General features: G+C 39.7%; 6 protein-coding genes across 6 annotated transcripts; 3 read left to right on the plus strand and 3 right to left on the minus strand.

The window, feature by feature from the left end:
- Positions 1–412: 412 nt before the first annotated feature.
- Positions 413–2482, plus strand: AK88_01871 (uncharacterized protein; the record flags this gene model as incomplete). The annotated part of the gene is made up of 1 exon (XM_012479506.1): positions 413–2482. The coding sequence occupies one exon, from the start codon at positions 413–415 to the stop codon at positions 2480–2482; it is 2070 nt and encodes a 689-aa protein (XP_012334929.1).
- Positions 2483–3889: 1407 nt separating this feature from the next.
- Positions 3890–5296, minus strand: AK88_01872 (uncharacterized protein; the record flags this gene model as incomplete). Its single annotated transcript, XM_012479507.1, has 1 exon — positions 3890–5296. The coding sequence occupies one exon, from the start codon at positions 5294–5296 to the stop codon at positions 3890–3892; it is 1407 nt and encodes a 468-aa protein (XP_012334930.1).
- A 976-nt stretch (positions 5297–6272) lies between these two features.
- On the plus strand, positions 6273–8903 carry AK88_01873 (uncharacterized protein; the record flags this gene model as incomplete). Its single annotated transcript, XM_012479508.1, has 1 exon — positions 6273–8903. The coding sequence occupies one exon, from the start codon at positions 6273–6275 to the stop codon at positions 8901–8903; it is 2631 nt and encodes an 876-aa protein (XP_012334931.1).
- A 264-nt stretch (positions 8904–9167) lies between these two features.
- On the minus strand, positions 9168–10433 carry AK88_01874 (uncharacterized protein; the record flags this gene model as incomplete). Its single annotated transcript, XM_012479509.1, has 1 exon — positions 9168–10433. One exon carries the CDS (start codon positions 10431–10433, stop codon positions 9168–9170), a length of 1266 nt encoding a protein of 421 aa, XP_012334932.1.
- Positions 10434–11409: 976 nt separating this feature from the next.
- AK88_01875 (uncharacterized protein) lies at positions 11410–14422 on the minus strand (the record flags this gene model as incomplete). Its single annotated transcript, XM_012479510.1, has 2 exons — positions 11410–13697; positions 14071–14422. The coding sequence occupies 2 exons, from the start codon at positions 14420–14422 to the stop codon at positions 11410–11412; spliced, it is 2640 nt and encodes an 879-aa protein (XP_012334933.1).
- A 2128-nt stretch (positions 14423–16550) lies between these two features.
- AK88_01876 (uncharacterized protein) lies at positions 16551–23714 on the plus strand (the record flags this gene model as incomplete). The annotated part of the gene is made up of 1 exon (XM_012479511.1): positions 16551–23714. The coding sequence occupies one exon, from the start codon at positions 16551–16553 to the stop codon at positions 23712–23714; it is 7164 nt and encodes a 2387-aa protein (XP_012334934.1).
- Positions 23715–24143: the final 429 nt, after the last annotated feature.

The following is a 24143-nucleotide window of genomic DNA, read 5'->3' on the forward strand; positions in this document are numbered from 1 at the left end:
GGACCTTCCGAATTGACAAAAACAAAAAAGGGAACACTTCCTCCCAGTTTCCCATCTACGTCATCAAGTGCATATAAACATACATTCACATGCATAAGCAGGGGTATGCACGCATATTGACGAAGGCAGACATCATTTGTAACTGTTAGGTTGAATAATACAATATATGTATGGATTGCTGTGTACTAGGTGTAAACAGAACAGAAAAAAAAAAAAAAAAAAAAAAAACGGGGTTCGATTTAATAAAACAAATTTGATCTATAAGTCCCAACCAGTTGTATAAAGCGGAGGGGGAACAAAAGACAGATCTTCCCAAAAAAAAAAAAACAAAAAACGAAGGGGTTAGACCGCCATAAAGGTCTATCATATATGAAACCTATTGCACGAGGGACAAATTAGCCAAGGTTGTAACATGTCAAGTGGGGATTCATTATTGCAGAACAATGAAAGTACGGTGTGTAACACTGGAGGTTGGGACAAACAGAAAGGGGGGCATACGAATGACACCTTTGGTTGCACCAGGAGTGGCAGTCAAAGTGGAAGCCAAAATGGCAACCAAAGTACAGCTAGCAACGGAGGCAACCCCATCACCGATAACGAAGTTAGCAAGTGCGTGGATGAGGCTGGGGGAGACACACAGGACCTTGGACATACGCATAAAAAAAAGTGCAGAAAAACTAACTCGGTCCATAAATACAAAGGAGACAAATCAAATTTTTATGAGAATGAAAACAGTTACATGATTCATTGCAGAAATGGAGTAAGCGATGATATACAATATGAAACGTCAATAATACTAGATGAGCAAACAATTAATACACATCATCTGTGGGATACAATGACACTTGATGATAGCGAAAATTTGAAGGAGACCCATGGTAACAAAATAATTAATGTTGAAAAGGTGGAGCACGACAAACATTACAAACTTAAGACCCCTGTGACAGAGAATGTGTATGACGTTGATAGAGCCAGTAGGATACCAAATGGCCACGGGGTGACTGCTACAAATGCGACAACTAATGCCACCACAAATGCGACCACCGATTTTAGTTACCCATTTTGCAATGAATCTACTCTGAACCATTATGTGAAGAATAAATCGAAACCTTCTGACGAAGATAATGAAAAGGAGAGAGAGGAAGTTGTTGACAGGCAGGGCATAGGAAAGAACTCCTTTCTCCATAATGGTCATTTGCAAACTGCAAGGGAGAATGCTTACTGTAAAGGGCTGCCCAAAGGAGGAGGAGATAGACAGCAGAATGTATGCCGAAGCAGAAGTGAGGAAATCCAACCCTGCGATCCTATACAATGGGGAAGCATAAAAGAAGATGAACAAGAAAAAAATACAGTGAAAAAAATCAAGGAGCAAGACGACTACGGAAATGGAAAGCATATAGTAGGAGAAGAAAAAAAAGATAAGAAATCCACAACCAATGTTATAGAAAACTACAAAAAGGAGTTAATAAAATATATAGAATTGAACATCCTGACGAGAAAAAAGGTACACATGGAATTGTTTTTACATCACCAAATTAATTGCTACGATTTGTTACTAGAAATAAGGAAAAAGATACCCATCTGGGGAGAGTACGAAGCGAACTTTTTTTTTCATTGGAAAAAAATTATGACCATATGTATTGAAGAGTTAAAAATATACATCCTGATATTTCGGTCTTTAAATATCGAAACTGTTAAGCACTTGGATTTTTTTATGCTAAAAATGATTATAGACGAGCTAGACGAACTAAGGAAGGTACACGAGCCTAATTACAAGCCATTCATATTTACACAGGAGTGCCTAAATAATTACCCATGCTCCTGTTCATTTGAAAAGAGCCCAGACATTTGTGTTAATATGAATGAATTTATCCAACCGTGGTATAGGAAAAACTTTAACAAGTCTATGGACATTAAGAAGTTTTTAAATTCCTTGGACATTTTGGAAAATCAGAAACATAAGTCGTATATCATCCAGGCGATGGAGATACCCACCTACATCTTTGATTTGTGCGATTTGGAGGAAGCAAAAAATGGAGCGGTCACGCCAAACGGGGGGGGACCACCAAATGGGGTGCTTTCACCAAGCGTGATTGCCACACCAAGTGGTGCAGCCTGCCCCAATGTGGCTTCATCTTCACCGAAGGATACGTCGAAGAAGGTCAAAGACATGTCCGCAAAGAGGAAAGAAAATCAAACAGTGAAAAGTTTAAATACTCCCGTAAACCACAAACCGAAAAAGAGAACAGGGTACTACGACCTCGAGATAGACGGGGTTGTTGCATCATTTGAAGCCCGGAAGGGGGTTTATTATGACAAGTCCAGGAAACTCTGGAGGGCGAACTGGAAGGAAAACGGAAAGATTCAGACAAAGGGATTTTCAGTCAATGGTAAAGAAGGAGGGACGGCGAGGACAGATGAGCATAGCTACAGGCACACAGCTGGAGGTGCAAGCAGCAAGGATGCCAACTGCACAGAGTGACGAACTGTACACATATGCGTGTACATATGTGTGTGCGTATCTGTATGAATGTATCCCGTTTAAGGCTTCTTCGCTCCTTCACCTCTGCTTCATTCTTAAGCGTAACGATGCGCGCTTCCAGCAGATTTGGATTCACCTCGTGTGCGCTCCAAGCGGCTATGCGCTCCCACTCCTTCGCACATGTCTATACGCACACGTGCGATCCTCCCCCGCCTTTTCCCTTCAGAGTATAAGTCGGTTCAACTAGCTAGACAAAAGGCAATCGAGTGGAGAGAAAAAAAGGAGGCAGAACTTTTGCTCTGACACGTTACTCAAACATTCCCTTCATTTTTAATAATTCATTTGGCACACATTTACCAGCTTCTCTGGCTTTGCATATTTTTTTTTTTTTTTTTTTTTTGTTTGTTGGAGGCTAAAAGATGATTCTACTAGAAAGGGGACTCAGAAGCATGTTCTTTTAAATTTGTAGTGAATACCATTCGCATGTCAACGAAAATGTTATTTTTTTATTTTTTTCAAGTAACAAAAGAGTTGCCTTTTTAGTTTTGTCTCTTTCGAATTCTTTTAAGCGAGACGTGTTTCTTCACGGCTGCTTGCGTAGGTGCTATTTGTGTGGGTACCTCTTGTCGTCACGCAACCGTTCCTCCTTTCTTCTTTAATGAATCATCACCAGTGCATGTTTTTGCCTCTTGGCCAGCTTTACCAAATGGATCGACGCTCAAAATTTGGGTCTTCACCTCGATACCATTCAGTATGCGCGGAGAACAGCCCAGGCGTGTGCTCACCTGTGAATGAGTTCACATATTTGTGTGTATTTCTTTGCGCACTCGTATCTGAAAGCTCGTTTTCGTTCGAGTGCACACCTTTTTAGTGACGAAGACATACAATGGAACGAACGTTGCACCACCCCATTTTGTCATATGAAAAAGTTTTAGAAATGACTCAAGTACATTTCAGAGCGTATGCCACATGATTAAGGCGGATTATTTTTTCTGTCCACGTCTGGTGTCATTTATTTTTCCGGGTCCCGTCATATGGGCACCCGTTTAGGTGTTTCATTTTTGTCCACTAGGTAAGTTCTATGTCCACCTTGAGGATTTATTTTTCATTTTGACATCTATTTTCGTTTTGACTTTAATTTTCTTTTTTTTTTTTTTTTTTTTTTTGTGAAAAATGGCGAAATGAGGAAAACAACGAATAAGTATTGGAATGGTCTGGAGTGCACTTCGCACACACGCCGCACGTGGCTGTATGTAACATTCCTATGCAACTCTTACCCATTCTTATTACACAGAAGTAAACAGGAGGCACCCTACGAATGGTTCGAAATAACCCGTGCTGCAAATCACATTTGCAAAAATAAGTTACAAAAAAAAAAAAAAACCACGCAATAGGTGAGCAAACCAGTCAAATGTGTACATCGGGGAAAGAAGATATGAAACAAAAAATGTCGTTCGAAAGGGACAACATATTGGGAGACTTAACAAAAGTGTGTTTTAAAAATTGCACAAATTCGTTGCTGGCGCAATTATTTTGCCGCTTTGCACAAACATATAGAGAAAGCGTGCGGTTTAACAACTCCGCTACAGTCTTCATGTCATTCTCCAGGAGACCCATGCTCGTCAAAAAATTTGTTCCAACATTAAAAGATTTCTGGGTATACTTAAACGGATTAAGAATGTCAAAAAAAATGTTTAATTCTTTGCAAAATTCGTGAAATTCATACACATTACAATGGTAATTTGTACAATTTAAATTTAGGAAGTTACTATTTTGTGCATATTGTATGTTAAACAAATCTTTATTCAAGTGAGACAAAAGTGCACGTGTGTTTTCTCTGGACTGAATTACGTACTCCTTAAATTCGCAATTTTTCATCATTCTGAACGACGTCAGAAAGGAAAAAATTGTGTTATTTACCCGAATGGGCAGGAAATGATTTTTCAGTTTTTTTTCATACTCATAATGAATTAATTTCCCCTTCGTGTCCACCTGCTTTAACCCCCTTTTGTAAAAAATAACATTACAATTATGTGCCCTCATGTTTTCGTTAAAATACGTATACACAACATCGGAATGGTTAAAAGGAGAGGGAATAAAATCCTGCGAAATTAAACTACCCTTATTGCTAATATTTGTAACGACTACACATTTGTTTATGTCTTTCAAGGTCCTAAAAAAATCATAATTAAAATTGTGAGGGTTGTTCGTTTCGTCCACGTATACCAAATGGGGGTTAAACGCGTCATATATTTTACGTATTTCCTCATAATCGATTTTGTCGTTAATTTTTACATTCATGCAGTCGTAGTAGTTTTCTATAAGAGGGTTACTTTTTTCCCTTTCTTCTGATAGGGCAAAATTTATGTTCATTACTCTACTTTTGTAATTAGTAAGACTTTGAAATAACGTGATAAGGAAGGGATCATCCAGTTCTCCGGGGGGGTAATCAGCAGTGCTGTTTAGGCCGAATGTACATCCCCAATATTTTGGCTCCAAGTGGAACAAACTTAATGCCCTGTCTTCAATCATTTTTAAATGGTTCACATCAAAGGAAAGGTTTTTATTCAAGTCCAGTGAAAAATATTCCCGTAAATATTTTGGCATGATATTGTTACTTACGGATAAGTTTAGACAGTTCCCATTTTTGTAATGCGATGCAAGCAAATTGAAAGCTTCGTCATCCACACTTTTTAAGCTCCCTTGATTTCGCAAGGAGTGGCATGTGATGTATCGTTTCCCCTCGATGGGCGAGAAGGCACGGAAATATCGTGCGACGAAGCTCAGCGATACTCGGGGTTGGAACGAAGCCATTATCACTGTTCTTTGCACACTAGTAACATCAGCGCGCAAGAGCGACTGCGGCAACCGCAGCAGTGACAGTGTACATAACTATGCCTACTGGAGTTTACGTGTGCATCCACGAGTCCAATTCGTGGATCCCCCCCTCGCTACTGCCCACTAAGCAATTCATATAGAAATATTCGTACCAACGCTGCATCCGCAAAACGCTTTGAGCAGGGTTGCATATAGCTGCGCTGTACGGAAGCAGTGCGTTAATGTGGGGGTTCTCGCCGTGTTTCCCTGGTTCACTTGAAAAAAGAACAGCTGTAGGGTCAAACTAGGAATATAAAAACGGCCGCCCAAAATGTGCGCTACAAAAGCCAGCTTACCACTCGCGCGCTAATTTCTGCCCGTCGTTCGACGACCGCCCGCGTAACGACTCTTCCACGCCACGCACACACGCAGGAGAGCCTCCTGCACTTATGTGCACCGCGCGAAGGGTAGAACGGATTAGTTTGCTTGCTCTCCAAGATAAAACAACATCTTTCATTAAAACATTTTTAAGGACATGCCTCACTTTTCCTTGGCACAAATGGGGCAGGAGAAAAAAGAAAAAAAAAATTTCATTATTCCTCGAGAGTTCGTAGCAGTATAGGTTCTTTTTTCACACTATCACCAAAATCGTACGCAAAAAAAAAAAAAAAAAAAAAAAAAAAAGAAAGAAAGCGCCAACATCAGGAGGCTCCCCATTTTTCCCCATGCACAAGTATTTGGAAAGGCCTCCGGCATAACTGTAAAACACAGGAAAGCTACTTTTGCGTGAACAAAAAGGGGGAAGAACATTTGGAAGTTATTCGGGCAGTGTGTCACGTGTACATGGGGTCACATACACGAATGTATGCAGGTCTGCACTGGCATTAACGCTGACACCCACGCAGCGGAACACATGTGTAACCTGCTTAGCCATGCCAGAGAGATCTTCTTTGAAAAATAAAAGTAGCTTTAAATGTTAAAAGAATTATTACTTCAGTTGATCCAACATAGGAGGAGAAAAGACTTCGTCACACAGGGGCAAAAAAGGGGCCTCACATATGTCATAAAAAGGAGAAGTGTCCTCAGTGCACATGGAACAGATCAAAGAACAAGGCAAATTCACCAGAGTGTGAAGGTGGTAGGATATCGGAGCAGGGGAAAATGTAAAAATGACCCGTCATTCCATGTTGGCATATGTCCCAGTAGGGGAAGTAGAATCATCTCAACTGCGCAGTGCAGTCAATCCGCAGAATCGCTAACCGAGTTTAAAGTCTCAAATGAGGGCCCCGCTGAGATGAACTCAATTGAAAAAATTTTAGACGAAACGAACTCAATGATCTATGTAAACGAAATATGCATGCAGATGGATAAGAGCATCTTAAAGTGCCAGACGTACGAAGACATTCTGTCCATACTTATAACACACAGGGGAGCTTTATTCTTACAGAACTTGATAACGGCAATACGGATGTTAGCTGGTTTTGTTACTGAGGAGAGGAAGAAAAGGAAAAGCGAAGGCGAAAGTGATGTTAGTATACCGTTTAGAGGGTATATAAACAGATTTGTAAGGGCAGCAGAAGGAGGGGAACAAGGAGCAGGGCTAGTGACGAGAGGAAGCCACTTAGAACACGCGTCACACAAGCGAGAAGATGGCCTCCCAAGTACATCAGACGAACGTCTACTCAGCAGGAGGAACTCCGATCTGTGCAAAAGTAAGGATCTGTCCGGATTTGACAAAATTGAAAAAAATTTAATAGAAAGATATCAACACATTTTCGACGTCCTAAAAAACAAGGAGTTACTAGAAAGTGAAAATTTTTTTGAGAAAAACAGAAAAGTGGAAGAAATTATAGTTCGAGATGAGCGATTTAGCTTGCTCATTGATGATATATACAAAAATAGAAAGCACTTTGATGTAGTGTCCATTTGCCACATTTTGATATCCCTGAAGGAGTTAAATTACAAGCACTTCCTCCTTTTCAATTCGTTTATGAATCCGCTAAAAAATTTCGACACGTATATTAAAGAACAGTTCGAAAATGGTAATCAAAAGATCGTGCAAATCCATTCGGTTATCCAATTACTACTTCAATGCTTTAACACGTATATTTGGGCTGGGTACTACAACCTAGACATATATAACAGGCTGATAAACACCGTCATGTTAAATAATTTTATCCAATTAAAGAGGGAAATTGTGCATGAACAGCTAGGAAGTTATGTCTACATGAATTATAAGTATGATGTGAACTATCCCTTGTCGAGTGACGAAATATTTTCATCTCTCAACTTGAGTGAAAACTATTTTTCGAAAAAGAACTTTTTAACCGCCCCCCGGGGGAGGGCATTTGAAGAGGGAGTACAGTTAACAGGAAACGCACCACATCAGGGAGGTACCCCACTTCAGGACAATAAGGAGGGCTGCGCACAACATAGTGTAGTAGGTACGAGCTTAGCTGATGGTTTGGGATGCATGCCCCCCAGTGAATCCCCTCGTTGGGGAACCCCCCCCTCAAAAGAGAGACCCGTCTACTGCTGCCCAATTTTCCTAAACCTAGACCTGTTCCTCCAAAGCATAGATATTTACAAACACGTTTATGTGTACAATCCCGTCTTTTTTAAAATGAGCGAGAAAGTTGTTTATTACTATACGCAGTATCTGACACCTACCAATTTCAGTATGATAGCTGATGCGTTTTCCAAGCATCGAATTTTTGCACTAGAACATGATCGATTTTTTTTCCACCTGTCCAAGCTGATGGAGAACAATTTTGAAAAATTTTCGTACAAGGATATTTTTCTCATTTTAAACTCATTCAAAAGGATGAACTTATTGTTCCAAAGGTGTATAATTTTAGGGGCAGAAAAGTTTGAGCCATATTTTCACCAGCATTATATTAACAGAAAGGAGTGCTCCTTATCCCTAAAGGAGGTGTCCATTTTAATGGAGTCTTTGGCCTTTTTCCACTTTCCCCACAAGGCAATCGATCAGTGCATCACAGCAGTTGTAAACTATCTGGAAGATTACATTGAAGAGATCGACGAAGAAACAGCAATTAATACTTCCTACGCATTAGTTCTATCGAATATGTATCATGTCAATACGTACTTATTCACATTCGTTTGGAGAAAAATTGGAAAAAGTACTTATTGGGAAAAAAAGAAAAATCAAGTTTGCCTGCTCTGGTTGTCTCATATGATCCAGTTCAAATGGATGGAGTATGACTTACCCAAATTTTGCGTCTTGGAATGTTTGAAAATTTTCTTTTTAAAAAGAAAGGAAAATATGTTTTCCTTCTCCAAAATTCTATCGTCCGTTTCGCAAATCCTCGATGAGTTCGACATTGACCACGACGTTTCTGTTGACATTTATGGCCCTTATGTATTGGACATTTTAATAAGGGGAGACAAAAGACAAGTTATCATGCTCACGCAGGATACCACGAGAAACGAAATAATCACACAACTCGGAGATTCCAAAATCGTCATTGGACATTTGCAACTGTTTGGTTATAATGTGCGCCCCCTGAATACAAAATATTTCGAGACACTGAGCGACAGGGAGAACCGCGAATACATCCGGGATATTCTGTTCTCCTTTTAGCGGCGCGCACAGGAAAAAACGTGGTGCACAGCACGGGGTAGGGGGAAAATGAACACACAGTACAAGTAACATTCGAGTGAGCAAATAAAGTTTGTGCAACAGAAGCGGCCGATTTGGTGCGCGCTCGACCGATGCGGCGTAAAAAGGAGCTCTCGCTTTGGTCCAAATTTGTGTATGTGTGGGGGGTAATAAGTTTACATAGAATCCTGCGGCTGCTGCTACAGGTGGTGCTTCATCTGCCGTGAAACCCCTGTTGGCCGACTTCTACTCCCCCCCCTTCACACACCCTCTGTAGTGGCGATCCATTTCGATCACCTGTTCGGCCAACAGGCGTAAAAAAAACATTATGATTTCCATTTTGGTGTGAAACAAAAATGTTCGTCTCAACACTTTCAAATGATAGAAGTACGGCTTGTACAGCTGTCCCAGCGAATTATAGCCTATGTCTTTGAGCAGGCGATATTCACTCAAGTTGATGTACCCTTCCTTCTTTTCGAACAGGCTAGTATTATGGCCGAGGTAACACGGATAATTTTGGTCATCGATGCGTGGGTGCAAATTGTCGCTGCCCCCGTCAACTTCGTTCGCCAATATCGCTATGTTGAAATCGTAAGTTTCGAAATAGCCAGTTGGTTCTTCTGTCGTATGTAGGAGGAGGGAAAATAAGCTCTTTTTATTGGCGTGCACATGGTTAATAATCATATTAACGTTTCCGTCGTTGAGTATTTTCCTGCTTAATCGATCGAAATTGGGGTAACCCCATGGGTAGAAACAAATCGGTACACATAAAAAGGTGTAGAAATACACATACAAGACGATGCATTCAACTCGCTCGTAATTCTTCCCAAGCTGTGATAATAAATTCAGCAGCTTAATCAGCCTATTCAACATACTGTCGAGGGATACATTTTTGTACTTCCTTGACATGTGGTCATTCACGTATTGTAATTTTATAAACCCTCTGACCAAATTGTACTTTAGATTTATGTTTACGAAAAATTGGCGAGTGTACTTTTGGTAGCATGTTCCATACACATAAAAAAAATATTCATACACTTGGTGGACTTCGTTCAAAATGTGAAATAAGTAGAGGTCTTCAGGTTTCCTGGCGCTTCCTTCCTTGGTCAATGTTGTGGTGTCGTTGTTGCCTTTGTAATTTTTTTCTTCGTTTCGGGGGTTCACGCGCGATTCGCCACGCACGCTCTTTGCTGACTCCCTTTTGCTTTTCAGGGCATGCATAAGGAGCAGCGTCTCGTATACGCTCCTTTTTTTCCCATTGAAATAACAATGTGTGTTTAGTACGCCGAAGGGGTAACTACGAGGGAGGTACTCCACTCTGTCTTTCAAATTATACACTTCACTTAACGCCCTGATTATTAACACTTGAGGGTTGGGGAACCTCACAATTTTGCAGTAATAATTCCTACGCTTGTTTTCCTTCCTATGTGTATCATAAATCTTGTCATATATTACATATATTTTTCCATTTTCGAAATTTGTTTTTTCCGTGTGCTTGCTTTCATTTCTCATTTTAGCAAGTTTGCTCACAGAAGGTGGCAACTGGACTGAGAGGGTGCAATGCTACGTTTACTATCTATATATCCGTTTTTTTTTTTTTTTTTTTCTATGTTCATTCTACTCGAACGGGGTTGGAAAAATGTTGCATGGTCATTTGATTGGGGCATCCCAAGTGGGTAAGCTTACACAAACATGTGTTCCTATATGTACACTTATGTAGGCAGCTCTGCCTATCGAAAGCTACAAAATCTGTATTTTAAACCGTGATGCGAGTGGCGCGCACTAACTGGACCCATTAACATTGGGGGCTGCTCAGCAGTTGGATGCTTGCTTAATTTTGTCGGTATTTATCTTTACCTAGTAGCACCCAGCGCACGCTGCGGGAAAAGAAACACCACTTCCGATCGCGTACAACAAGAGCCCACCCTACATAAAGGCAAGTATATATATAATACATACATACACCTACGTTTGAGCAACGTCACGGAGAGGTGTTCCCCTGTTGACCAAAGTCGTACCGCTTTCACTCTGACAGCGTGTGAATTTTTTTACGCATTTTTTATGACGAGTTCAAGCAAAAAAAAAAAAAAAGCGGCAAATAGCTAACTATGCAAAAAGGGAAGATGTGCATATCGATATGCACAATAGGTATGTATTCAGTATAGTAAAAATATATATATATATAGAAACAGAGTTAACAGCGGATATATAAAAATGAACAAAATTTCTTTGAAACTTTGAAGTTAATATAAACACGCGTGGTGTTTTCTGGAATGCAGACTGTAATGAATGAATTATTAAAAAAAAAAAAGAAAAGAAAAGCATATACACACAAAAAAAAAAAAAAGTGGAATATTTTTAAAATGTGAAGAATGGCGATAAAGGACTGGAATGTTGTCCTCCTACCTGGGGAGGGAAAAATACATTTGTATCTCCTCACGTATCATTCTTTGAAGTGATCTGCAGTGATTGTAAAAAGCTCATTTTTTTAATGCATATTATAAAACTTAGAAAGCGATCTGTGTCTTTTTTCCTTTTTATGCTCCTTTTGTTGGCCGTTGGGCACATTATGTATAAATGGGTGTCCTTTTATTTTTATGTTCAGGTTCGTTTCGTAACCCAACAAATTGTTATCATTCAGGTAGTTCAATTTTTCTATATAATTTTTTTGACATTGCTCACTTAGTTTTCGAAAGCCTCCCCCAGTCCTGAGAATAAGCTTAATGTCCGACGGGGAAGAGCTCGCATTGCTATTTTCGATAAAGTCCCGTCTGTTGCTCATCGCGCGGTGCGTACTGTGCGTACCCTTCGCCTCTCTGCCGTCGTTTTTGTCGTCACGTTTGGAATCATGCTTGGAGTCTCGTCTGGACTCGAGTCTGGCTTCAACTGTTGAGTTCCCCCTGCCGCCACGCTTGTTTTCCCCCTTGTTGCTGCACGCGGCGCTGTATTGGCCTCCTCCGATGCCGCTTCCTATGTTGCTACCGTGACCACCACCGAGACCGCTGGCATCACTCTTCAGATGAGAACCACTGCGAGCGGTGCTTTTGGAGTACCTCTGGTAAAGGTAACTATCGTCAACACTTGTCATATCCATAGAATTACTGTTGGAATATTTATCGTTATTTAGGTTCCACTTTTCCATATTTTCATAGCTCTTCTTGTGTGCATGATTATCATATTTCTTTTCGCAGTTATTATATTCACTCATTTTTTGGAAGTGTTCACTTTGCTTCCTCAATCCCTTTCCCCGGTTCAACTCATCAGTGTTTGTATTTCTGGACTTGTTCTTATTTATTAAATATTCACTTAACGTTCTTTCGGACGGAAAGTTTAACGAACTGTTGGCTAAAGACACGTTACAATCCAGATCAGAGTGCTTTCTATTTGAGTGGTTTTTATAATTTTGAGAAGACTTATCATATGGGACATTTTTGTGCATGTCGTCATTGGTCATTATTTTGTTTTTCTTGTCCAATGTATCCCTGATGTCATTAATTTTATTATTCAATTTTTTTATTGTTTGATGTATCATTTCTACGCTTTTCTTGTCCGCCTTATCATTCATTTGGCGGGCTAAATTATCATACATCTTTTCAGCGTGGTGGTTCGACTCCCTGCTGGGGTATTCCTGCACCTCATGGTTTGGCACGCACAGACTGTTCTTCTGGTAAGCGGAGTTCCTATCGTGAGCGGTGTTCCTGTCGTATGAGGCATTCTTTTCATATGAGCCGTTCTTTTCGTATAAGCCATTCGAGCCGATGCGACTGTCCCTGCGGGCGTCGTTGCCGCCATCCCTGTCGCCATCCTCGCTATCGTTTCCTATCCGCTGGGTGCCCCTCTTCCCGGATAAGAAATCCCCAGACTGGTCATACAAATTTGTCGCTACATCACTTTTTTGCGTTACAGAGCTATTTTCCTTCTTGTAAAAAAGCATCGATTCGCTTCGCTTCCGCGATACACTATTAAGGTGGTCATAAGTAATGGGAGACATGTTATCCCCTTCTCGGATTTTGTCGCTGTTCACTAGGTTGGAGAATACGCTGCTTTTGTTTCTCTCCTGCGGTATGCTAGACAAGGTATTTCGACTGTTTTCGTGATTGCCGCTGCTGTACTGATTACGGCTGCTGTATTGATTGCCGCCCTCATTGGTATTGCCGTTATAATCGTAATCGCGCCCTGCTTTACTCGGGACTCCCCTTTGCGAGCTGCCGTGGCCACCGTTCCCATGAAGCGGGAAATCAACCAGGCCCATAACCTTATCAATTAAATGCCCTTCGAACGAATTGCTCTTTAACTTTCTGAAGCAAAAGAATAATAGACACTGCACCTTTTTCCCAAGGTGTGATATCATTTGCTTCGTCGCTTCTTTCTTCCTTCTAGTTGTATTCAACCAGAAATGAAAAAAATATTTCTGAGTTTTACACCTTTTATCTCGTAACAGAAATTTTAAAATGACATACAGAATTTTCTCGTGCACATTTTGGATATCCTTTCTGTAAATATTTCTCTCTTCCTTAATTTTAATTTTCAAATCTTGTTGTTCCTTAAGAGAACTCATATTATCGATCATTTCCTTTTTCAGTTCTTCACTTGTTAGGGTTAGTTTCCTTTCTAGTTTTATGAATTCATCTTTGCTTCCGATGTACTTTTTTAATTCCTCAATTTTTTTATTCCACTCACTTGAGTTTTTGTTGTAGTATCCTATTTCTTCCCAGAGGTAGGTCAATATTTTGCTTATGACATCAATGTTGTTTTTGTCTTTCAGCAGTTCCTCCTCTGAAAAACAGGGTAGAAACGGGGGACCGCCATTTGGGCTGTTTGTGTGGGCAGTACACCAAAAAAAAAAAAAATCTTTGCACACACAGGTATATTCGAAAACGCGGTACTTAGCGATTGTTCAACTTTTTGTTGCCTAGTGAAGATGCCTATTCTATGAAGAGCCGCTTGTTTTAAACGAGTGCACGGCCGTTTCTACGGTGTGAGTAGCATTGGGCCAAGATTTCCACGCTACTACGTTGCATAGGTTTGGGCTTCGACTTCTCTCCTTCGTGTGACTCTTTCTTCGCAGCGTATCTGCTGTTAGTTATTCCTAATTTGTTGTGCTCCTCTGTATCACTTATAAGTGACTGTCACCTGTGCTCCACTTTACCTATACTCTCAAACTCCTCGCACGAATCGCCACTAAGTTTGGCCTTTATCCTTTTCACGCATTCCTTGGTGTCAATAAGGATACCACTGTACTCGTCATTTTTGGCTAGTAGGTATTTAATTTCCTTCCCAAACTTTTTAATTAAGGAAAATAACTGCTCATACTTTTTGCTTATGTCCTTCTGGTTGTTGGTTATGCTAGTAAAGAACTCAAAGACCTCATTTGTGTTGTTAATGGAATTTTGCTTGTGGTAATTATCTTTGCTGTAATTGCTCAGGTCCAGGTAGGATTTGCTGAAGCTTGGAACTTCCGTGAATGTGGAGGATGTTCCGCTGCGTTTTTTTTTGTCCATTTTGTGATACAAAAGGGGGTTTCCAAATGGGAAGGCAAATCCGTTTCAGTAACAACGATGCGCGAATGAGGACATATGTGTGGCAGACGTGTATGTTCGTGTATCTACGCCTTTGCACATTTGCACTTTCGCATGTTTACACACTTTCGTGTTCACATGTTTATACAAATGTGTGTCAAAACAAAAACAAATGTGAAGGACGGATGGAGCGCTTCTTCGAGACTTCCCTTTTGCATGTTATTTCTTCCTTTTTTTTTTTTTTTTTTTTTTTTTTTCCAGTACGGCCAAATGTTAATGCCGCGAGGAAAGGGTGCCCATAACGCTGCTAAGCACTATTTGAATCATCCCGGTGGTTTCTCACCATAATAATGTTAAAAGCTTTTTAAGTAAATTAACATGGCGGCAGGGGGAAAATGCCTTTTTTAAAATGGTATACTATTGCATGTGTGATAAAATAATTTTTTTTTTTTTTCAGTAGACGAGAAAAAGTGAATCATCTACAGCATACACGTTAAATTTTTTTTTTTTTTTTCTCTTATGTCTTTTTTTTTTGTTTTTGCGGTGTAGGGTCAGCATCGAGCAGGTGCTCCAATATGCACTCCAGTGTTCGTTGCAGCATACACTCTAGCGTTTGCTCTAGTATGCACTCCTGTATGTGCCCTCACCTCATATATACATCAATCGTGTATGCACCCTGCGAACGAGAGTGTTTCACCCCCCAGTTAAGCGCGCTCCAAATCTAATAACATCGTTTGACGTGCTCCCCAATGTAGGGCAAATGCTCCTTTGTCTGAAATGCCGTATGTGCAATTACGCCACTTGGAGTGAAGCATACGGAAGGTTTTTTTTTTTTTGTAAAACCGGGTCCCTTCGCACATGCGAATTGCGCCGGTGAATCTTGTCCGTGGAGGACCTTTCACATGCCAATGCGCACGAAGTAAAAACAAAATAAATAAACCTTTACAGTGAACAATGTATGTACACATTAAAGAGCAGTGTGATATGATAAGGTGCGTTTCGTATCATAATGATTTCCTGGAGTGAAAAAAAACAAAAAAAAAAAATGAGCACATATATACATGTGTATGTTATCCATTCGGATCTAAAGTGCTTCGTTAAGTGAAAAATTGTTCTACCCCCTTTGCTCATAAATGTGGCGATCCACGGAAAAGGAAAAAAAAACAAATTAAAAAATAACATAAAATAGTTCGCATGACAAATGTACACATTACCTTTAGGACAACAGAAATGTGCAGCTTATTTCATACTGTGCTTGCTTATAAGCTTTCACATTTCAGTTCATTTTTTTTCGCCTTTTGGGAAAAAACTCACCGAGCTCAACTGTGTGCTGCCATTTTAAGTGTTAATCAGTTCCATGCCGAGCTCTGCTATTTGCAGTGAGCATTACACGATAAATAATGATACACTAATAACAGGGTGGAAGAAAAAAAAAAAAAAAAAGCCATAACGTTTTAACACACTTAAACGGTAGTCATTATCAGCTTGTGTTTGTAACCTCTTTTCACAGCGCAGTAAAATTTTATGTGCCAGTTCGTGAATTTTCACACTACCGTTTTACACAATTTTTTTTGTGCGCATAAAATTCAAAGGGAAGATTTTATGTACTGCATGCTGCTTTTTTTCTTTTTTTTTTTAAGGAGAAAAAAACGAAAGAAATAATTTCTCGTTTTTATTTTCCACAGGTTAGGCATACTTTTTTTTTTTTTTTATTATCCGCTCAGCTCATTTTATTATTCTTATTTTTTCCGTTTCCTAACCGTGCGGGATCGTTTAATATAAGTGGGAAATTGAAAAAAAAGGTTATAAAAAGGCAGCGATAAGATAAGCAACGAATAATTGTCAGAGTGACTGCCATTAAGGGGGCGCCAATTTTCTCATGCAAACACATCGACAAGTATGGATACAGACTCCACGAAAAGAACCCCAATGCGCAGTTATTCAATATCACCAAGTGGTGTGAACGAGCACCCTCAGTAAGGCTTTCCGTTAAGCATTTTTCCCTCCTGAAAGGCAAACACATTCTCATACATGTACGCATGCAAGTACGTACATACGTGTGTGCATACACCCACTCGAACGTATAGACGCCTCCACACGTAACTTCATTATGGACGGAAAGATGGCCCTGAGGCGATCATCGAGACTAAGCCAAAATGTGGAACTGGGCAAAAGTGTGAGCTACGCGCTGGCTGAAAAAACGGACGATGAGGATGACAATTCAGGTGATAAAATGCGGGGAAGGGGAAAGAAGAAGGATGTGAAACGTGTTAACGAGGAAGAAACAAGCACAGATGGTGACAGCACTACTGAGGATAGTGAATACAAAGTAAGTGACAATGAGAAGAAGGGGCATTCCGAAGAGCAGGAAGAGGACAGTGAAGATCACAGGGATGATACAAGTGATGATTATACGGGCCGTAAAAGCAAGAAGGGGAACAATGTTCGTAAAAGTAAGGATCAACAAAAAAGACGCAAAAGCATCCGTAACAACAGGGACAGTGACGAATCATCATCAGTTGGAGATAAAAGGAAAAAAAGCAAGCCCGGAAAAAAAGGCAACCCCAGCAAGCAAAACAAACGAGCAAGTACTGAACAGAGTATCGTGCTGCAGGAAGAAAACACCAACCAGGAAGAAAGTAATTCTTCAGATCAAAACTCCAACAATGTGAACAAAAACAACAAACAGAAGAAGCCAAAGGGTAAAAGCTACATAGAAAAACTGCAGGAAGGTGTGGACGACGAAGATTTTGATATTTTTAAAAAGAACAGCAAATTTGACAAAAATAAAAGAATATCCACCATCAACAAGGTTAGCAGCGCTTTAGACATGAAATCGAAGAAGAGAAAAAGCATTTACGTGGAATCCAGTAACACTGAAGATTCAAGCGAAAGCGATTATGAGTACACCACTGAAAAAACGAGACCTACGAAAAAAATAAAAAATAATAACAACAATAACAGTAATAATAATAACAAACGCAATGATAAGGGTTACAGTGGGCTAAACAACATGAACGCAAATGCTCATAAATATTTGGATGACTTTAATATGTACGAAAAAATTAAAAAAGGCCCCAGAAATTTACACGAAATTATAGAAGAAATTTATTACTATTTGTTTAATACAGAAAATAACGAAATGGTTAAGGTGTCCACTTTTTTTTTAAATTTTCTGGCTGAATGTTCAGGCAATGAAACGCTCACGTGGACAATTGACATAATTGATTATATAGACAAGCAAGTATACCTCTACGAAGAAATCGCAAATAACAAAATTGACCATCCGTCGACTGCCTCGAACAGGGGCGGGGCGGCTCCCACCTCCATAACTGAAATTATAACCCCCTCAACGGCACAATCAGGTAGCAAAATCACCAACATAGATGAAATCATAAAAGACGAAATTAACTTTGAAAAGATATGCACATTTAAGTGTAAAAAATTGGAACAGTATTTATCCTCCGACCTCGACAATGATGTTTTGATAAAAAAGAAAAATGAGAATAATAAATCTTATAAGTCCTTTACAAGTTTCTTCTCCGATTTTGCTTACCATTTCGATGAGAATTACATCCACGAGGTGTTGTACGTGTGCATATGGATATTCGCCCTCAGCATAAGTAAGTACAGGAAGATACGATTTACTGCTTCTTTAGCAAGTCACTCCATATTACTAGGACTCTGCAAAAAAATTAACTATATTAACAACCATGAGAAGCAAGCGGGGAAGCAGCTACTCGCGGAGTTTGCCCGAGAGAGGGAAAATACCAACAAAGGGAATGTTCAGCGGAGGGGTAGCGCCAGCGGCCGGAGCAGCAGAAACAGTGCACATACCCCGAACACCGCTAACGAGAGATGGGAAGACGCTGATATAGAGGAGCTCATCCATTACGCCAAAAAGAGAGGCAACGAAAAAATCCGAACCATCGTGGAACGAAATTTAATCATCAGCCAACTCATCGATAACATAAACGAGAATAGAAAAAATCTAACCATCTTGAATAACTTCCTTGTCTGCACATATAACATAATATACAGGAACAAGATAAAAGACGTGTTTGCAGATATAAGGGCAATAACCCTGGAGTTTTTCCTCCAGTACGTACAGGTGCTAAGCACCTACTTTACCAACAGGAAGTACACCAAGTTGCTGATTTGGATTTTGTACGATAAAGACAGCAAGGTTAAGATGTACGCATTGGACATTTTAATATATCTGTGCACTTTGTACAACACGAATGGGAATTTCAAAATTGTGGAGCTGCTCTACATGTGTAAGAAAAAATTACTGAATTTTATTTTCGATGATGATTATAATGTTCGAGTGAAGACATTTGAATTGATTCTCCAGATGAGCAAAATGAAAATTAGGAAGGCCAAATTTATAGCTTTTAAAAAAAGCGCCAAGAATAGCCCCATGGCTCCTACCAAGAAGAAGGAGGGGACAACGTCTGATGCTTCGTCCCAATATGAAAGCGACGAGTACGAAGATCAGGACACGTGTTCCGATGTGGAAGTGCTTGGAAATAATCAGCTGTCCATAGTGGAGGATGACGAACAGAAAAAGCAAAATCAAATAACAACAGACATGGTTAATATTCTCTCAAAGAAGGAAAAGAAAATTGTTAGTAACTTAATATGGTTTAACAATAATAGTAAAATATCGAAAATTATCACGTCACTTATTTACGAGTCGCAAATAAAAAACAAAATAAAAAAGTACGATCGCAAGAGGAACAACTATTTTGACGTAGAACAAAATGACGCCAACTGTGAAATTGTAAAATTTAATCTCATTTTTTTGACAAAGTATCTCAACAGAAACATCCCCACTGTTAAAAATTTTGTCCACTATTTTGATTACCTCGCCAACTATAATGAAAATATGAAACTGTACACAGTGATTGATAGATTCCTTAGCGTGATTAGAGAAATGCTAGATGCGGTGAACTGCATCGATGTTATGATTGAACTGTTGTGCAAGGATGACATTGCTTTGGAGACCCATTGTGGTGGAACGATCGAAACGATTACGGATAATAACGAACTGGAAGGAAGTGGTAGTGGGGACTGCAAAGTGGCGGAGGGAGACGCGAAGAAGGGGCAGAAAAATGGAAAGGCGGCCAAAAAAGGGAGCAACAAGGCTAAGGAAAGGCCGAAAAAAAACGCTGGAAGTGAAAGTGAAACTGGAAGCGAATGTGCAGGTGAATGTAGCAATGGTGAGGAAAACCAACTCGAGGTGGTGGCAGTAGAAGCAAACACAGAGCGAGACCTCAGGAAGTGTCTGCTGTACATCTGCGAATCGGCGTACAGAAATTTCCAAAACGATATAAACGAAATGGAGAGGAACAAAAATAGAAAGACGCCCCCTCAAAGTAGCGACCCAACCGGAACAGATAAGAACAGCATACACAACGCGAAGCTAAGTAGTGATATGGGCAAAATTAAAAAGATGATCATCTACACATTCGGAATAATCAAGCACAGTAAGCTCCTCATAAAACTGCACCAAACGAATCAGGAACATTTGTTATTAGTTTTTAAAATTTTGAAGGTGGCCATACAAGAGTGCAAACACATATACAGAAATGGAGAAAAGAATAATATATACAATTTCGCGTCCACGATAATGGAATATTTTAAAAATGACATTGACAGCAACATAAATTTTTTTTTTAACAACATTTTTGTACATTTAAAGGAGACCTACGAGTACCTCTACTACCTGATAAAAAATTTGAAGCTGCCATATTACTCTGCTAAGTGTACCATGAATATGATTTCCCTCTTTCTGTCCTTGAACGATTTCCTTAAGGGGGCCGGTCCTAGCAGCGGCGGAAGTGGCAGCCAGAAGTTGTGCACCGATATATTTTTCGACCTTTATTACACCCACTTTAACAATTTCCTAGATGCCTTTTTATACTACCGTAAGAACTACAATGCGGAAATTGAGTGCGAAGAGGAAGAGGAGGAGTATATACAAAATCGACGTAACAAAGTTGTCATCGTTAATGAAAAGTTAATGCATAAAGACAGAAATGTTGTGGATTCTATAGAAAACGACTTAGTCTCTAATCTTACAAATTTGATTCATATGTATACTCTGTGCTTCAGCTACATAAATAATGATTTGTCTAACTACGTGGAAAAAAAAAATGACATAAAGAAGATTAATAAGAAAATTAAAAAGGTTATCGAGAAGGACTATTTTCAATTTATTGTAAATGAGAAATGTCAGGAGTACTTCAAGGAGAATATTTTCGTGAACGAATTTTTGGATAGTCATGTTTTACAGTATGGAAGTGAGCATTCCTCTGAGGACTATGACAGCGACGATAGCGGTGACAACCGTGATGACGACGATGAGGAGGTGGGGGGAAGCGGGGAAGACAGTGAACCACACAGTGACCACCATGGCCAACGAGACCAGGAACACACCAGCCGAGCTACCAACCGAAGGAAGAACAAAAAGGCTAATCGAAAAAAAGGCAAAAATAATAAATCAAACGCTGAAAAAAACGTGTACGACAACTACATGAGCCGAACTGGCAGTGTCAACAATCAAAAGATAAATAACAAAATGGCATTTGATAAGGACGAATATTTGCACCAGGGACAAAATTTTTACAACCTATATTACAGCTCGGATGCATGCATGCATGCAAATGTAGTTATTCAGTTGTGCTTTTACATAATAAAGACAAAAATCAATTCAGTATATTACTATGAAGAGGAGAGTAGTACCCCCAAAACACCCTCATCCAGGCTGCTCCTACTCTGCATAGACCTCATTTATGTCATATATGAAAATTACATATACTACCTATGCAGAAAGAGATACTTTTTCAACTACTTATATAATAACTTTTTTTTGAACAACGACTCCGCCGTTGGAGCAGACATAGGGGGAAGTAAAAACGTAAAAAAGGAAATGAGCGAAAAGAATAACCCAAGTAAGACAAGCGGGGCAAATGAAAAAGAACAAAGTGCGGAAGACAAAGAATCCAAAGGGGAAAACAAACATGATACCCCTAGCAGCAATATCAATATGGACGATTTAAAAAATTTGCTTACCCTTAGTGAGAAAAAAAAAAATATTCTAAAAAACGTATTTGTGGAACTCAATTATATATACAATAATTTGCTAACATTGAGAGACGACTTGAATGATGTGTTGGTGTACCTCATCAAGGCTTCTAACAATACGATCCTGAAATATGGTACATTCTTAAATCTGATGAATGTGGCGCAGCTGGAAAATGTGCTTCTCTACTCTGTGGAGGACGTGAAAAAGTACAAAACGTTGGAGCTCTTTATAAACGCCTGCTGCAAGGAGGAAGGACAAGTGGACGAGAGCGGTGTGGCCAATGTGCAGCAGTTGCTAAGTTTGGACGCAAGTAGCAAGACGGGGGGTGCAGCTGACTACACAACCGAGAGCAGCAGCCATGCGCAGAAGATGGACGAATTGGTGCAAGTCTACCTAGATGCAGACGAACAAATCAACAAGTATAAATACGTGGCGAGGTACGTGTACAAGGAAGACAACGTGCTGTTCAATTTCGTAACGGAGTTATTCAAAAACGTGGAAAATATAAACAACGACAATTACAATTTTGTCAACTCCTTCCTTTCAATCGACATAGGTGTGTTCTTCCCCATAAACACATACACCTACATTGCTGATATGTGTAAAATATACAACAAAGACCAACTCAGCACGGATCAGAAAATTTTAGAAATGCAATATACTCATATGACGCTAATAATAGCTCAGTTTATTTTACATTGCAACAATATAAATATATTTAACAGTTGCCTAGGGGTCCTTTTATTAATTCATTTGAATGTAAAGAATAGAGGACTGTCTTCCATTGCGTTAAGTTTTCACAACAAATTAAAAAAATACAGTATTGACATATTTTATGAAGTCTTACTATGCGCATTAATTGGGCTGTATACAGCATATATTAACAACGCACTAGAAGAAAAAGACCTCTTGTTGTTTAGTACCTCTATTGCTAGCCGGTTGGGAGTTAAAATTGTGGAGAGGCAGAAACTTCCTCTGTGTAAGTTTATTCACTCTTGTGTAAATTGTGCCTTGAACCTAAAGAATCAAAATTCATTTCTAAAATATATTTTTCCCTATGCTCAAAAGTTAACTCTGTCTGAATATCAAATTGGCTACCTCAAGAAGCAAATTCTGAACCTCATAGAATCATACAACACAGCTAATAATACACAGATAAAATTCGAAAACAGCATATTTGAACATATGTTTCTGATCATTTGTAAGAAAAGAAAACTCAACGAAGAATTTAGGGACTCCAATTATGAAAACTCGTATATGAATCTTAACGAAAGTATCCATATGAATATAAGCAAAAATATTGCCAAACGGATCAGTAGGCAATCTAATGCACCCTCTATAAAAACGAGGAGGAGCTCCCAGGAGGTCAATATTCATGTTAATAAAAGCGTGACGCAAAATGGGAACAATTCCGATGGAAGTCACGGTGACTCCGATTCGGATACAGATACATCCATCGAGGTTGTAACAAAAGGCGGGACAAAGATTCGACAGAATGATGTAAATGAAGACAGAGATAAAAATAAGCACGCTTCCAAAATTAAGGAGGAACTCTTGCATGAGGGGGATGACGATTCTCGAGAGGAGGTTGGGAAGAGTAGGAATAAAGACAGAGAAAAAGCGCCAACTTTGGAGAACAATGCACCGCGTGGCGATAACGCACAGGACTCGGATTATGAAAGGACACCGTCGAATTCAACGCTCAGCAACTTTATCAGCCAAAACGAAGATGAAGACAATGTGTGCTTGATCGGGCAATCTAACCGCGTCAATGCCAACCACGGAAATAAGGGAGCCCGTCGTAATGATGAACAGTACATGTACGAAATCAATTCTAGCCCCAAACCAATAAGGACCAAAAACGTGACCAAGCTCAATCTAATAAGCAACGATGGTTTGGGCTCTAACATGAATACGGACCGCGCGGACAAATCTCCAAATGGAACTCCAAAACATTCGGATGACCGGTCCCTCAACAGCTCCCTAAATAATGTCAGCGATAAGGACAATGATGATGTGTCCATCATATCTGAGAAGAAGGACAAGTTGAATTATCTACAAGAAAACGATGATGATTCCAATTCGGACATGATACCTGGCATATCTCCCATGAAAGCTCGCAAAAAAAATAAAAGTGAATTGTCCACCCCTATTTCGTATGCCGACGATTTGATGAATTTCTGACAGCTCTGTGTCGATCCCTGGCGGCTGGTAGATCAGGTCGCGCATAATTCTCCTTTTAATTTTTTTTTTTTTTTTTATTCCATCGTTTATATATCATACGAAGTAGCTGCTCCCCTATGGGGTACTCGATATTTTTCAAACTTTTGCATTCTCCACTCAGCCAATCCGCTCAAACGGGTGCACCATGCGGTGGAGGAAAAAAAAAAAAAAATTAAATAAAAAAAAATAAGGAAAGAAGTTCTACTTAAAGACCAACCCGGTTGGTGAGCCAAACTGAATGGAGAGCATCTGCCCTCTATGGTGCATGGAGGGTGTCTGTCACTTTTGGGGTTGGTTGAAAGTTACCTGTGCCCATGGGGTCATGCATTCGCAGAGGACTCCAAAAAGAAAAGATTCCATATACAGACACATATGCGCACAAATATACTT

Source organism: Plasmodium fragile (genome assembly GCF_000956335.1).
Source record: "Plasmodium fragile strain nilgiri unplaced genomic scaffold supercont1.17, whole genome shotgun sequence".
Classification (NCBI taxonomy): Eukaryota; Apicomplexa; class Aconoidasida; order Haemosporida; family Plasmodiidae; genus Plasmodium; species Plasmodium fragile.